Source organism: Macrobrachium rosenbergii, chromosome 23 (genome assembly GCF_040412425.1).
Source record: "Macrobrachium rosenbergii isolate ZJJX-2024 chromosome 23, ASM4041242v1, whole genome shotgun sequence".
Lineage (NCBI taxonomy): Eukaryota > Metazoa > Arthropoda > Malacostraca > Decapoda > Palaemonidae > Macrobrachium > Macrobrachium rosenbergii.
The window spans coordinates 11,395,365-11,409,206 of NC_089763.1; the positions used below are offsets into that span (position 1 = coordinate 11,395,365).

The following is a 13,842-nucleotide window of genomic DNA, read 5'->3' on the forward strand; positions in this document are numbered from 1 at the left end:
TGCAACGTTGAGGAACCATCACCTTCCCATCTGCTGTTCCCCAGTCCCAGACCCTCAGGCATGGGCGATGGATGCCATGCTCCAGGACTGGTCGGATTTGCATGTCTATGCCTTCCTACTGTTCAGCATGGTGAGAGAAGTCCTCAACAAGTTCATGACCCACACCAAGGTATCCATGACTCTTGTAGCTCCGTTGGCCACAGAAGGAGTGGTTCCCAGACCTTCTCAGTCTCTTGGTAGACTTCCCCAGACTTCTTCCTCATAAGAGAAGCCTTCTAAAGCAGCCTCATTCCATTGCTTCCATCTAGGCTTATCCGCTTTCGCTCTCACAGGCTTCAGACTGTCAGGGAGCTAGTCAGAGTGAAGGGACTTTTAAGAAAAGCTGCAGAAACAGTTGCCCAGTGCAGACGTTGGTCTTCCACTAATATCTACCAGGGGAAGTGGACAGTCTTTTGTGACTGGTCCAAAGACATGGCGTATCGTCTTCTAAAACGTCTGTAGCAGAGATCGCTGACTTTTTAATATTTCTGAGGGCCTCCTGAGGCTTTGCCATTTCTACAATCAGAGGTTATAGGTCTATGCTAAACTCTGTGTTTAGACATAGAGGTCTCGATTTGTCTGCTAATCAAGACATAAGTGATTTAATTAAGTCCTTAGACACTTCCAAGCAAGAGGAGTCCACGTCAGTCGCCTGGAATCTAGATGTCGTCCTCAAATGGCTCTCCGGCCCTCCATTTGAGCCCTCTCACTCTTTATCGTTGGGGAATTTAACCAGGAAGACTCTTTTTAGTTGCTTTAGCTACAGCAAAGGGGATCAGTGAATTACACACCTTCAGTAAGCTAGTGGGCATTTTGCTGGGAGATGTGGTCTGTTCATTCACACTTGGATTTCTGGCAAAGAACGAAACCTGTTCAGTCCTTGGCCTCTTTCGTTCACAATCAAGAGTTTGTTAAATATCCTGCGACCAGCAGACCAGGAGAGAGCTCTTTGGCCAGTTAGAGCACTTAAGTACTACTTGGATGGGACCAAAGGGATTAGAGGTCCTTCTCAGAATCTATGGTGTTCAGTGAAGAATCCCTTATGACTGTTTTGCAAGAACGCCTTGGCCTTCTTTTTTAAGAGTGCTATTTCAGAGTCACACGAACAACTTGTCAACCTCCATGATTTTCGAATCAACATACTGGGAGTCAAAATCGTGTTCGCCTCCCATTATTTGTGCAATGTGGAGACAATCTATAATTGCGGTACATTAGGTCCATTGGCCGTGGCTGGCATTTTATTGGGGGAAGAAAGATAGGGATATTTTTTTCAAATCTCTATATCCTTGACTTGTTAAAGGATGCCAAGTTTTGGGAAGCCTGGTGGTACCTTGTACCAGGAGTACCTGCCTGTCGTTATTTTTAATGTTGGCTTGTTTTTAATATTGTGTGGTAACAAATTTCTGGTTGTGTTTATTGTACTGCGCCCAGGGCAAGGACATTCATTTTGTAAGACTTGTCAGTCTTCAGAGTACTCCTTGACTGCAAGATTCTCCCACTGAAGTAGAGATGACTCTCGGCTTTACTGCTGTCACTACAGGTTGAGATGAGCGCCAACCAGAGGCAGTATCTTCCTGCTGCAGCTCACTCACCAGGTAAGGTTACAACAAGCATTATACCAATGCCAGCTACCTTTCTATTTCAAATTCATTTCCTTTACTGAGTGTTTTTGTATAGAACATGTCCGTGCATCCCACCTCCTGTCAATGTGGGGTTCAGCTATGTAGTTACTTGGGAAGTTACTGTACTTATATAAAAATTACATTTTTATGATAAAATAAAGTTTTATATATACTTACCAAGTAACTACATGATCAAAACCCTCCCACCTCCCCTCTCATGGCCATAGGGCACAAACAAATTGAGCTCTTCAGCACTGTAGTAACCTATTCTTCCCCAAAAGTGGGTGGGGTCTAATTACCTACACTAAAACAGTAGCGCGTTGCCGCGAGTTTCAAATTTTGAACTGCTGCAGTTAAGTGAAACTAGTAGCTATGTAGTTACTTGGTAAGTATGTATATTTTATCATAAAAATGTCATTTCCATTTATACATAAGTTTCTTTTAGCAACTAAAAAATTATTTTCCTAATTCTTTTAGTAGTAGACTCAGTCAGCTGATTCTGAGAACGTAAACATTACGAATGGCAGGACGATTTTTTTATACGTATTACAATGATATATTCAGTATAATAATACAGTGTAAATAGATTCTGTAAATAAAATAAGTTTCATTGCCATTGCCTTTATCATAAATACAGCTGTAATAGCCCATATGACTTTTGCAATTGGATACTATGAGTGTAATTCTTGGGCTAGCCCAGGTCTGGAGTTTACACATAAGCTACAAACTTTTCTCTTGTGTGTCAATGCAATATGGTAAAAACTGATAAGAAGATTGCTGTATAAGAATACATCAGTAGTCATAAAACTATGGTAGGCAGTGGTTAAACGCAGGTAGGCTATAAGCCTGCTGAACTGTGTTACATTTACTAAATAAAAAAGATGTGGTTGCATTTTTTTCAATTGTTTTTATGCAGTATATTTAGTTACATATTGGGGGAAAAAGGTACATAATTGCCTTTTCCAAAATTTTTTCAGTTTAAAGTGTTATGGTTGTTGTTTATAGCATTGAGTGTTTACAATTATGTGGTATTGACAAGGTTAGGTGAGGAAGGGAACGGAGTTGCCCTTGAACACCCTAGATTTTTTTTGCTCATCATTATCCGAAGGACCCTTGGATGTATTAAACCTTATAATTGAAGGATTACTGCACAGTGCTGATTTTATCATTACAGTACTGTATTTTAATTTTTGTATTCAGTATTAATGCACCTCTCTGAGCATTATTAGAGTGTAGAATTTGGAGAGAATGGGATTTTAGATTCCTTTTTTAAGTCATTCAATGCATTCAGTACAAAATTTACTATGTGCCTGCTGACTATAGGATATGGCTAATATTTAGTTCTGCAGTTGTCATTCTTAGCAACATTTTAACATTTTTAACGCATATTGCAGATAAATTAACATTTGTGTGGTCATAAGAATTTAATTATTAAGCGCTAGTAGGATGTTACAAAATTAAATTCCAAAACATAAATTACAATATCATAAATGATACTTGTTCACTTTGTGACTAATGTCAGATGTTTTCTGTACTATTCTCTCAATATTTAAGTGGGCTTTCCAAGTTTTGCTGTGTGGTAAGAAGAAAAAGCTTATACTGAACTTATGCCCAATATATATCCCAAAAGGGGTTTTGCAAGAAAATTTTTTTTTAGATTATGATAAATGGCTGATAAAAGGATGTAGATTGATAATTTAATTCACTCATTTTAAATGTAGGTTACTCCTCTAGTTGAACTTGTGTTGGGTAGCATTACTCTGCACATATGACTTAGGGTTCACTTAGTGACTGGCAGTATCTGCCACCTTTTCAGTACATCTTTCTGAAATTGTATATAGCTCTAGTATGTTTCTCATACAGAGTTTGTAGAAGGTATTGGTTTTTTGATTGGTTATTTATAAAGTGAGGGGTGAATTTTATTTGTGTTTGTTATTTATACTGGTGATTGGCATTTTGGACTTTTGCTCTCTATTTTTTTTTTTTACTGGGATTTTTATTGGTATTGTCTGCATTTTAGTTTGAGCATTTTATTGCAGCCTTTAACAACATCATGGATATGTATTGTCTGAAATTCAAATTTTTTTATGATTTCAGCAAAGAGATAATAGACACAGTTGAAGTAGCAAGCAATGAAGAATTGTCCAGCAAAGAGGAACAACCAGTGGTAGATGACAGCTTTTACAGTGTTGAGGAGAAAATGTTTGGCACTCATGTAGAAGAGGATGTGGAGGAAGATCAGATTGAAACTGAGAATTTAGTTGGAGCAGAGAGGTCGTTTGAGGTTGGTGGAGTAGATGATGATGAGCCAATTTGTCAGGAGGAAGAGCCTGATTTAGAAACCACTTTGCACGAAGGGGATGATACCAGTGAAGATGGAAAGCAAGAAGCAGCAGGAGAGGATGAGGACAGCATTAAAGAAACCTTAGCAGGGAGTGAAATGGGAGATGGAGAGGAAGTGAAACTAACCCTTGTGATGGAAAACAAAGACTCTTCAGATAATGTAACGGAACCCCAAGATACTGTTGACTTAGAGGAGGATGTAAGGAAGGAACCAGATGAAGTTGACTTAGAGGAGGATGTAAGGAAGGAACCAGATGAAGTTGAGGAAACAGGAGCTGTTTTAAGTGAAAACCAAGAGGAACCTTCAATAGCAGAGGTGGAGGATATTGAAGAGACAAAAATAGTTCAGAGTGAAGTAAGTCCTGAAGATGAAGATAGAAAGGAAAAGTATGTTACTGCTCAATCAAGTATAACCCATAATCTGAATGATTCAGAGTACATCACTTCTTTAAGGTTCTCAGATTCAGAGAGTGATGCAGAGGAAAGAAAAGAGGAAACCAGGAAAGATTCAATCATTGTCCAGATGGAAGATCTCAAAGGGAGAGTAATTCCAGAATTAAATGAAAACTTTGGAACAGAAAGTGGCAGTCTTAACAAAGTGGACACTAATGACCCAGTTGTTAGAGATGAGGGCAAGGAAATAAAAAATGACACCCTACAAGTTGTGAGTGAGAAAGAGGAGGAAATGATTAGTGAAGTCCTCTCTGAGGAAGGTAGCTTTGTTTTGAATTTGGACACTTCAGAGCAGTTTAGTCATCTCAATTTCTCTGATGATTCAGACTTGGAGAATGAACCAGAGGAAACTGGTCAGTCAACTAATGAACCAGAGGAAACTGGTCAGTCAACCCCAGATATCAAAGAGGCTGTTTTATCAAGGGAAGGAATCCTAAAACACATATCTGTTGATGAGGCAAAGGTGGCAATAGCTGAAGGTGCCGAGGAAAACAGCATGGAAGCCAACATGCCAGAGGAGGAAAGCGTAGAGACATGCATGCCTGAAGGAACAAGGAGAATTGACGAAATTGTTCCAGAAAATGAAGAGGAACCAGTAATCCCAGAGGTGGAAAATGTTGATGTAGAGGGCAAACCCCAGGAAATATTCCAAGCAGAAGATATAAGGAGCAACCTTGTTGCTAAATCAGATTCTTTGGCTGAAGCTGATCAGTCTAAGAATTCAGAAATAAAGTACCAGATTCATGATTCTGGTCTAGAGGTGGCTTCAGGTGAAAAGGAAATCAGAGAGACCAGAATAGTTGAGGAAACTTCATTATGTGTAAAAGGTATTAGCTCAGAGAAAGAAGACAGACTTGCTAGGGTACCAGCTATGGTACCAGAAATGATTGATTACAGTAAAACATCTCAGAATAGTAATCATAACAAAATAAGTAAAGGTATTGAAGATATGGAAACTGATGAAAATTACTCTGTAGTAACTGTTACAGAAGAAAGAAGTATCCAGAGGAATGAATTGAACTTGAGCTTTGCTGAAATACACAAGGATGTGGAAAGGGAAAGCATCTCTGTTAGAGAGAATAAGGAAGTTGAGGAATGTGATGGAATTAATCAGAAGGAGCAAACATCTGATATGGAATTGCAGGAAGACCCAGAGCAATTAACCGAAGAAGCTGACATTGTAAAGGTACAAGATAAAAACATTCATGAAAAGGAGTCTTCATTAGATAACAGCAAATTTGTTGATCATTCTTTATCTACAACAGAATTTGAGACCTCAGCAACAGAACTGGAAATGGAGAGAGACATTCCTGCTTCAGAACATGAACAGGATACCTTACTAAAGAAAGCAGTTGATAGTGAAGTAAAACTGCTTTCAGACCCTACTTCCCCATCCCAGCAAAGTACTAGACTTGAATCCAGTAAAGCAGAGATATTAAACGTAGAGGTGAAAGAACACCCTTTGGTACAGGAAGAATCCATTAACAACAAAGAAGTGTCCATATTGTCTCCCTCATCTCCTTCCTGCCGTAGTGCAAGAATTACACCACAGAAAATGCAGGCTCCAGTTACTTCAGACATACAAGTGAGTATTGTAAACCAAGAAAAGCAGATCTCTGAAATTGCACCAACTGATGAAGTAGAATCCTTTTCAGTTCCTTCAGCTCTTAATCACCAAAGTACAGAGCTAGTTCTGGATAAAGTTGGGTTGACGGAAAGTTCAGAGGTTCTCAGAGCTCCTGCTAAAAGTTCAAGACTTAACCCCGACAAACCTGATGGCCTTGAAAGTCCTAAGGAAACCAGTTCCCTTCCCACAACTCCAACCAGACGAAGTACAAGAATAACTCCTATTAAGGATGAGCTGGAGTTAAGACTCAGTCCTTTTCTGGAGAATACCCCTAAATTACAAAGTTCTCTTGTTCAGTCAGAACAGAAGACAACTACAAGGTCTTCAAAGGATACTGCAGATCAGGTAAGTACTCATAGTCCTTCACCTTCTAAGTCCTCCACATCCAGAGGAAAGGCAGAGATTGATAGTCCAATGTCAGATGCAAGATTATCGTTGGTTAAAATTGAGTCATCTGTACAGTCAGGTGCAAAAGAAAAAGGTCAGTTGAATGAAGGAGAAACACAAAAACTTAAGATACCACAATCTGTAAAGGAAGATGATAAAATGGAAACAGATTTGGAGGGCAGTGAAGGCAGTGTCATTGAACATGTGCAAGCATCTCAAGATGTGAAAGGTGCAGATGTCACCATTTTAAACAAAATTGTTGCTGTTGATTCCTTCAAAAGTAAAGTAACCAGTAAGGAAAAGTCATCTGAAGTTCATGGTGACAATGCAGTGGAGCCAGGGAATTCAACTCCTCGCAGAAGCCGCCGTCTAAGTTCAACACCTACCACACCTGTACAGTCACCATCGGTCAGTGCAAAGGAAGCCCTTGCTAAGGTTTCTGTTGAACATATGGCAGAGCTTGGACACACAACCCCTTTGAGGAGAAGTCGTCGTCTTAGCTCAGCAACTGCTACTCCAGCGACTCCCACAAGAAGTAGTAAGAGGCTCAATATTAGCACACTTCAGGTAACACCTTTGACAAGAACTCGTTTGAGTGCTACAGGATTGGATACTGCTGGTAAAACCTCAAAGTCAGGTAAAAAAATAATTGATGTACCAACTCCTCTCACTAATGTTAATTCAGCTACACCAGGCTCATCAGTTGTCACACCCTTGTCTAAGAAGTCTGCTGAAACAAAGTCTGTGATGGATGAAGTTAATAAAGTTGCTCAGAAATTGCTCCTATCTCCTGAACGATCATCTGAAGAAACTACTTCTGCAGTAAAGCAAAAGGCAATGCCTTCATCTGGTAAGTCAGAGGATGATTTGGCCACTCCTCCTTCATCTCCATCAGTAAGAGTAAGGAAACTTGAACCTGCTAGTAGCTCTGGAGGGGACCCAGTGACACCTGGAACAGTTAGACGATCTAGTCGTCGTAGAAGATCAGTTTCAGAACAGCAGAACCTTGAGGAATCGAAAGTTTTGCTGGAGAAAGGAAGAAGTCCAAAAATTAAACCTGCAAATGTTGATAAGTTGAAAACTCCCATCAAAGAGGAATCAGAGTCTCCCAAAGCAAGTCGTACACCCTCTAAGAGGTCCACACCGTCTAGAAGTAGGAAAACGCCCTCCAGACTTGCTCAAGGTTTTGAAACCTTAGAAACAATTAGTGAAGACACTGAGGTCATGTCCAGAGTGGAAGCTAAGAAATTAAGAACACCATCTAGAGCTCTTAGATCTCAGTCTTCTCTTAGTGAAAGTACAGTTGAGGGTGCAACAGAAAGTTCATCTCATTCACGTAGAAAATCAAGATCACATGGAAGTGAAGACTCTGTTGTAGATGGGGTTGAAGCCAGAAGCAGAACTTCTCAGAAAAAGCGGGATTCATCAGCAGATAGTTTATCTAGTGTTGTTAGAGAAAGAACTCCACCTTCTGTAAAAGAATCAGCTGCTGAACAGACAATCAGGAAAAGTGGGAGAAAGAGAAGGTCATCCAGAAAACCTTCCGAGTCAGAAGATGAAGTTCTCAAAAGCAGCAGTGTACCAGCTATACAAGTGGAGGAATCTAAACAGTCTGGCTTGGTAAATATTGATTACCTTTTGTATATTTGTTTGGTTTTTAATGGCATGGAAATTTTTATTATTGATGTGCATTTTTGAACAGCTGTTGAGCACTTATTTAGTTCTGCTTTATGCAGTAATCTTTATGTGATTTTACCATAAAGATTGTTTTAGCTTTTGCACTATTCCTTTTGCTATACTGTAGTTGCCAAATCACAAAACAGTTGGTTAATTTTTGCATTGATGATTTACTTGGTATTTTGTGGGGAGCAACGGTCAGTTGGTATTCTATGTCCAGAATGGTATACTGTAATATATTTCTTGAGGTAATTGTATTATTTTGTGTTATTATTTTATTGTGATGTATCAGCATAGTACAGTGTACTTAGCTATATAGGTCTAGCTTATAAAAGTGGTATTAACCTTCCTGTGAAAAACCTTATTCTGACTTTTCTTTACATTATTTGCAGAGAATATTTTTCTAGATGGTGATACTGGTATAAAAGCTTGTTTGTTTTGATAAGTCGTGGTTATGTTATCCCTTTTGATATTCCTTTTAAGTGAAGTTTGTTGTCAAAGATTAAAAACTTGGTGATATTAAGTTTGTTTGTATGATGTGGGTGGTTTTGGTAGTGCAGTATGTAAACAATGCCTTTCTTCTCTAGATTGTCATTCATATTCACCATGACAATCAAAATTGAAGGTACTGAAATTGTGTTAAAGGCATAAATAACCTTTTTAACCAACTTTGCATTCATCCCTAGACACTGATAAGGAAAACAGAGAAGGTTTCAAAGATTGCAGTAGCAGTCTTGAAGCAACTTGATAAATTAGTCATTCCAAACTCATTCCTAATAATAATATAAAATATTATTTGTAAGATAATATATTTTTTGTCACTTTTTCAGAGGTCATCAACTGATAGAATGAAAAGCTTGACATCCAGTCCCATCACGAGTGTGAAAGGTAAAGGTTTAGTGTTTTCCTACATACAAAGCACAAAGACAAGCAAACCATAGTTCATATCAGTAATATTCTTGTTTGGTAGATTATTCTCTTAAGAGAAATTGCATAAGACTTTGTTGTAGGATTGTTAATTACTATGGAAGATTTTGTTTTTAAATAAGAACTGAAATACAAGAAATTACACTTCTAGCAAGAAAAGGTGTAAGGGAATAGATGAGAAACAAAACAAAGAAAATAGTGCAGTTTCAGGCTAAAAGTATGCTGCCAGGATTCTCAGGATGTCATTGATGTGTCACACAAGGCACACTGTAAGTGTTAATCTCCTTATGGGAAGGACAGTTTAAATTGCCAAAATGTAGGGAGTAAGGAGAACATTAAATTGAACCCTTCAGATCTGTTAATGAGAAGATTTCAGCAGTCAATGAGATTTGCAGTTAATTTAAACATTGTTTTATTAAGTGGTATACAGTAACAAGACTAGTGAAGTGAAATACTTAACTCTCATAGAGCTGGCGATAAGGAGTAAATCCTGAAACAAGTGGGGCTACTACCTGTAAGAGAAACATTTTGACAATTGTAAAAGATTGAGTGAAGGGTTTGTTATTCTACAATTTCATTACCCCCTCCTTGATGGGTAACATACATACATATTTACATACAGCTTTGTGTTCAAGATTTTGCACCATACAATTTGAATGAATTTTGCGGGAAAAGTGCTCAGATCACTTCCATGGACCATAAATGAATCATGGCAACTCTTACCCCAACTCTAATAGCTAGTCGGCACAGCAGAGAGGGATCAGTTTGCCTTGAGATGTTGTAGGGGAATGTTGTCCAAAATTCCCATCCAATGACGTCTTGTAAATATTTTACAATAAATATACTCAGAATTTGTTACTGCTTTTAGTTCTTATCTGTTAGATACGATATTGTGTGAGCTGTAATTATAATTTTACAAAAAAATGTTAGAAAAAACACTTATAACTTGGTAAAATTGGCATATTTTCACGACTGTCTTTTTGGAAAAGAGGCCCCACACCTGGTACCTTGGGAGGTACAGAAAATCTTTTAGAATTTCTTTTCTTATACCATGTGCATACACATACCTTCCCCTTTCCATTAATGAGGTTTTTTAAAAACTGACTATCCTTAAATTTAGCCTGATCTAGGGGTGTGCTTAACATATTTAGCCCGGACTGTGAGGGTTAATGAAATGCGAGAGATATAAATTGGCCTTAAAATATTACTTTTGGTGCTCTATTTCTTATCAAGCAAAAATGAATACAAGAAAGCTTACATTATCATAAAACTTGAGTTCTGTTTGTAAGTTTATATCTCTATCTCCTAAGATGCCAATTTATTCTGATGATAATGCTTGTTTATATTTATTATTATTCTGACAAAGGAAATGACATGATATAAAAAATGCAATTCTGCATTTTTATTTTTAGTGTTGGTTTATTATTGATTTAATTACTTTTTGATCCCTCTTGAGGGGAATATTGCCTGTAGTTTGCTGTGTGATGCATACTACAGGCATCATTAAAGGGGCTCTTGCAGCTTTCCTTCAGTTGCCAAACATACTTTCTCAATTTACCTTTTTCTTCTTACCTGGTCCAATTTCTGTTATGATTCATAGTCCTATCATTTAACTATCTGCTGTATATTACTCATAAAAAATTATATAAAACAATCAGATTTTCTTAAGTAGTATAGTAGATAAGTTTTAGTAACTAATTGTATTGGTTAGGACATAGTCAAAATACAAATAAATTAGTTTTTTGTTCCTATGGGGACTCAAACCATCACCTTTCATATAAGGAGTGTCTTCCCTGCGCATGTGCTTGACCAGCCCATGTACTGTACTAATAAGGGGACACTCATGAAGGTATTTTGCAGCCCATGTACTGTACTAACAAGGGAGACACTTATGAAGGTAGGGTGAATGATATGTCCATTTGCCTGAGGGAAAAGCAAACACCTCTGTAGTCTTTGCTGAAGTTCCTACTTCACGTTACGCACTGGAGGCATCAAGTACCATTGCATTGTAAACTATTGCATCAGTTCATTTAATGTTTCAGAGAATAGTCATATGGAAGTATTCAGCAACCGGTATCTGGCAACTAATTGCATGACTGTGCAGGCGCATGATGTGCTATGGTGACAGACTAAGTTTCTGTTACTTGGTTACTGCTTGCCTTACAGCAAGAGCCTTTACCAGCGCAAGGCTAAAACAAACCGAGTCACTTGCCAACGTATATTGTGGCAGCCGAGCTAAATAACATTGTTTAAAGGAAATTCAAATTATTATCGTTCTTTCATATGTTTCTTCTTGAAGAATTGTTGTATTAATTTTTTCTTGTGACTCGGCCTAACCATTTTTTTTCTGTCTGAAGAGGGTTTTATTTTAGCACTCAAAATTGTAGGCGTGTATGTTTTGCGTGTACAGCGTTAAAAGCAACACTGTGTTTATTTTCCGTAATCAAAATATAAAAAATGTTGAATAGATGTTTGGCTAGGCCTAATGACCCCTCCCTGATCTGTGAAAGGCAGGGAATCCTATAATATGCAGTATGATTTTGTTTCTGAGTATTTTTGTGGTATTAGATTTTCATAACTAATAATGTGTTCTTTTCCAGCCATTTTGTAAATATATAATTTATCATTTCAGTGTTGAATGGTCTCCTCGAATTGTCCATTTGACCTCATTCTGAAACCATATGGTTAAGGACTGAATTAGTCACTCCTTGAGAGAAAAATGTTTATACTCTCCATAATGAGGTAAAACAGAAAAACAAAAATAATGTATTTCCATATATTATTAATAGCTGTAATGGATGGTAGATAGTATTGATAGTGAGCAGGAGGTTGGAATGTAACATTCAAAAATTTCATTTAGTAGAAAAATATCAACTAATAAAAGTTCAATAAATGCTTTAGAATATAATTAAAGAACAACAACATCTAAGGATAAGTCAATATATTCTTTCGAACACAATTTAATGAAAAACAACAGTAAATTATGTTTATCCCATATAATTAGTAAAAGTGGGGTTTTTAGCCAGTTTCAGTTTATGAATGCTATTCACATCCTGATATTTAGTGTAACTCCCAAAAGTACCAATGACTGTTCACATGTTATTACCACTTAGCACTTATTCTAGGCCTGTGTAACTCCCATTAAACCATTAATTTGTAAAATAGAAAAAAATTTCCCATTTCCTTCTCTGGTATATCTGAATTATCCTTCATATTTGTAAAGATTTTTATTGCAATTTGATGTTTTTGATGGTACTGTATTAAAAAGGAAATTGGCATATGTAAGATTAGAAGTTATCATGCATCCAAATTGGTATACTGAACATTCGATGTTGCAGGTGTGCCAACCAAACCTCAGCAAACTGTATTTAAGAAAGGAAGCTATAAATTATAAAAAATTTTTATAATTATATCTTATTTGCTAATGTGAAATAATGTTTTTTCTTAAAACGAAAAGATCTTTAAATAGATAATCTGATAACATTAAGTAAGCCAAACTCCACTCACGTATTATTTGCCTAAAATAACAGCTCTTTATGGAGATGATACTCTGTTGACATGGTTGGTAGGACTGTTCATATCTAAACATAATGACATATTTCATAATGATTTGGACACAATACTTAAAAACCTGCATATAACAAGGTTGTTCTATGCAATTTTATTTTTTACTTGTGACAACTGATTCCAATTTTCATATTATATAAAGTGATGTAATATATAGTAGTGTAATTGTATAAAGGACCCTGCCTCTTCAGAGCCACTGGACTCATTCATGAGCTCAATGGCCTTGGGGAGGCAACTACTGCTTCAGCTTTACCTTCAGTTTCTCTTTGGTTTTCCTCCGGACGCAAAACCGTCAGTCCAGCTACCTTGGTCTGAGCATTCCTGTAATTTCTTGGCCGAGGTAAACTCGTTGCTCTGTGGGGTCAAGTTTCCTTCAGCCAGCAGATCAGGAAAGCTACCCCTCTCCTCGTTTGACCTGGCACAGAAGTATCATCTGCCCAAAGAAGTGCTCGACTTGCCCCTCTGTTTTGAGGCAGCACTGTACCCTTAGATAAATTATGACCACAGGGCCTGTCTTTTAATTACACAGTGGCCAATAGCTTGGAATTGGTCATGATGTCAACTATTCAAGCCATTTCTTGGCTGAACATGAGGCAGGGTGCAATGACTGCTCTCCTTATGAAGGGTCTTCCCTCCCAGTCCTGACAGAAGGCCAGAAAATTGCTGGTTTCAGGGGAGGCAAACCCCCACCTTTATAGCTCACCAAGCCTTAGATTTATTGGTTGACACCATCCTCCGAGACAAGATGTCATCCTTTCCTTAATGTCGAAACAGGTGTCTCATGAGAGTCTGACTTTCCCTAAGGAACAGCTCTGTTGTTGACTGCTTTCTTCTTCCATCCAGTGAAGGTATAGGCAGAAGTCACTATCAAAAGGTAATATTCATGAGATTCCATTATTTTGCAAGCTTCCACCTTCATGTTGACTCAGGGAAGTGGGCCGTTGACTTCTAGACTGCCTACGTTTTCTTGGCGTAATCAGCCAACCTCCCTAATTAAACCTCAACAGATGAAGCCTTGGCAAGGTTCTGCTCTTACATTAACAGCAAAGGGCAGAGATACATCCCAGCCCTTTTGACCTATTTTGCAAGGTCAATCCGAAAGAAGTTTAGGGGCAAGAAAAGAGGAGGTTCCCATTTAGATTGGCACTCCCCCTCCCCACTTTGACAGGTGGGGGCTGCCTCTGTCTTGATTTTTGATGG

The 13,842-nt window shown here is 37.9% G+C and overlaps 1 protein-coding gene across 6 annotated transcripts in view; it reads left to right on the forward strand.

Annotated features, from left to right (window-relative positions):
- The window catches only part of LOC136851273 (protein ELYS-like), a 245,563-nt gene that overhangs the window by 187,876 nt on the left and 43,845 nt on the right, over positions 1 to 13,842 (forward strand). For all 6 annotated transcript variants that reach the window (XM_067125251.1, XM_067125252.1, XM_067125255.1 and 3 more), the window contains 2 exons: positions 3,759 to 8,091; positions 8,979 to 9,036. In XM_067125251.1, coding sequence (XP_066981352.1) covers positions 3,759 to 8,091; positions 8,979 to 9,036 — 4,391 coding nt within the window. The remainder of the gene's footprint in view (positions 1 to 3,758; positions 8,092 to 8,978; positions 9,037 to 13,842) is intronic.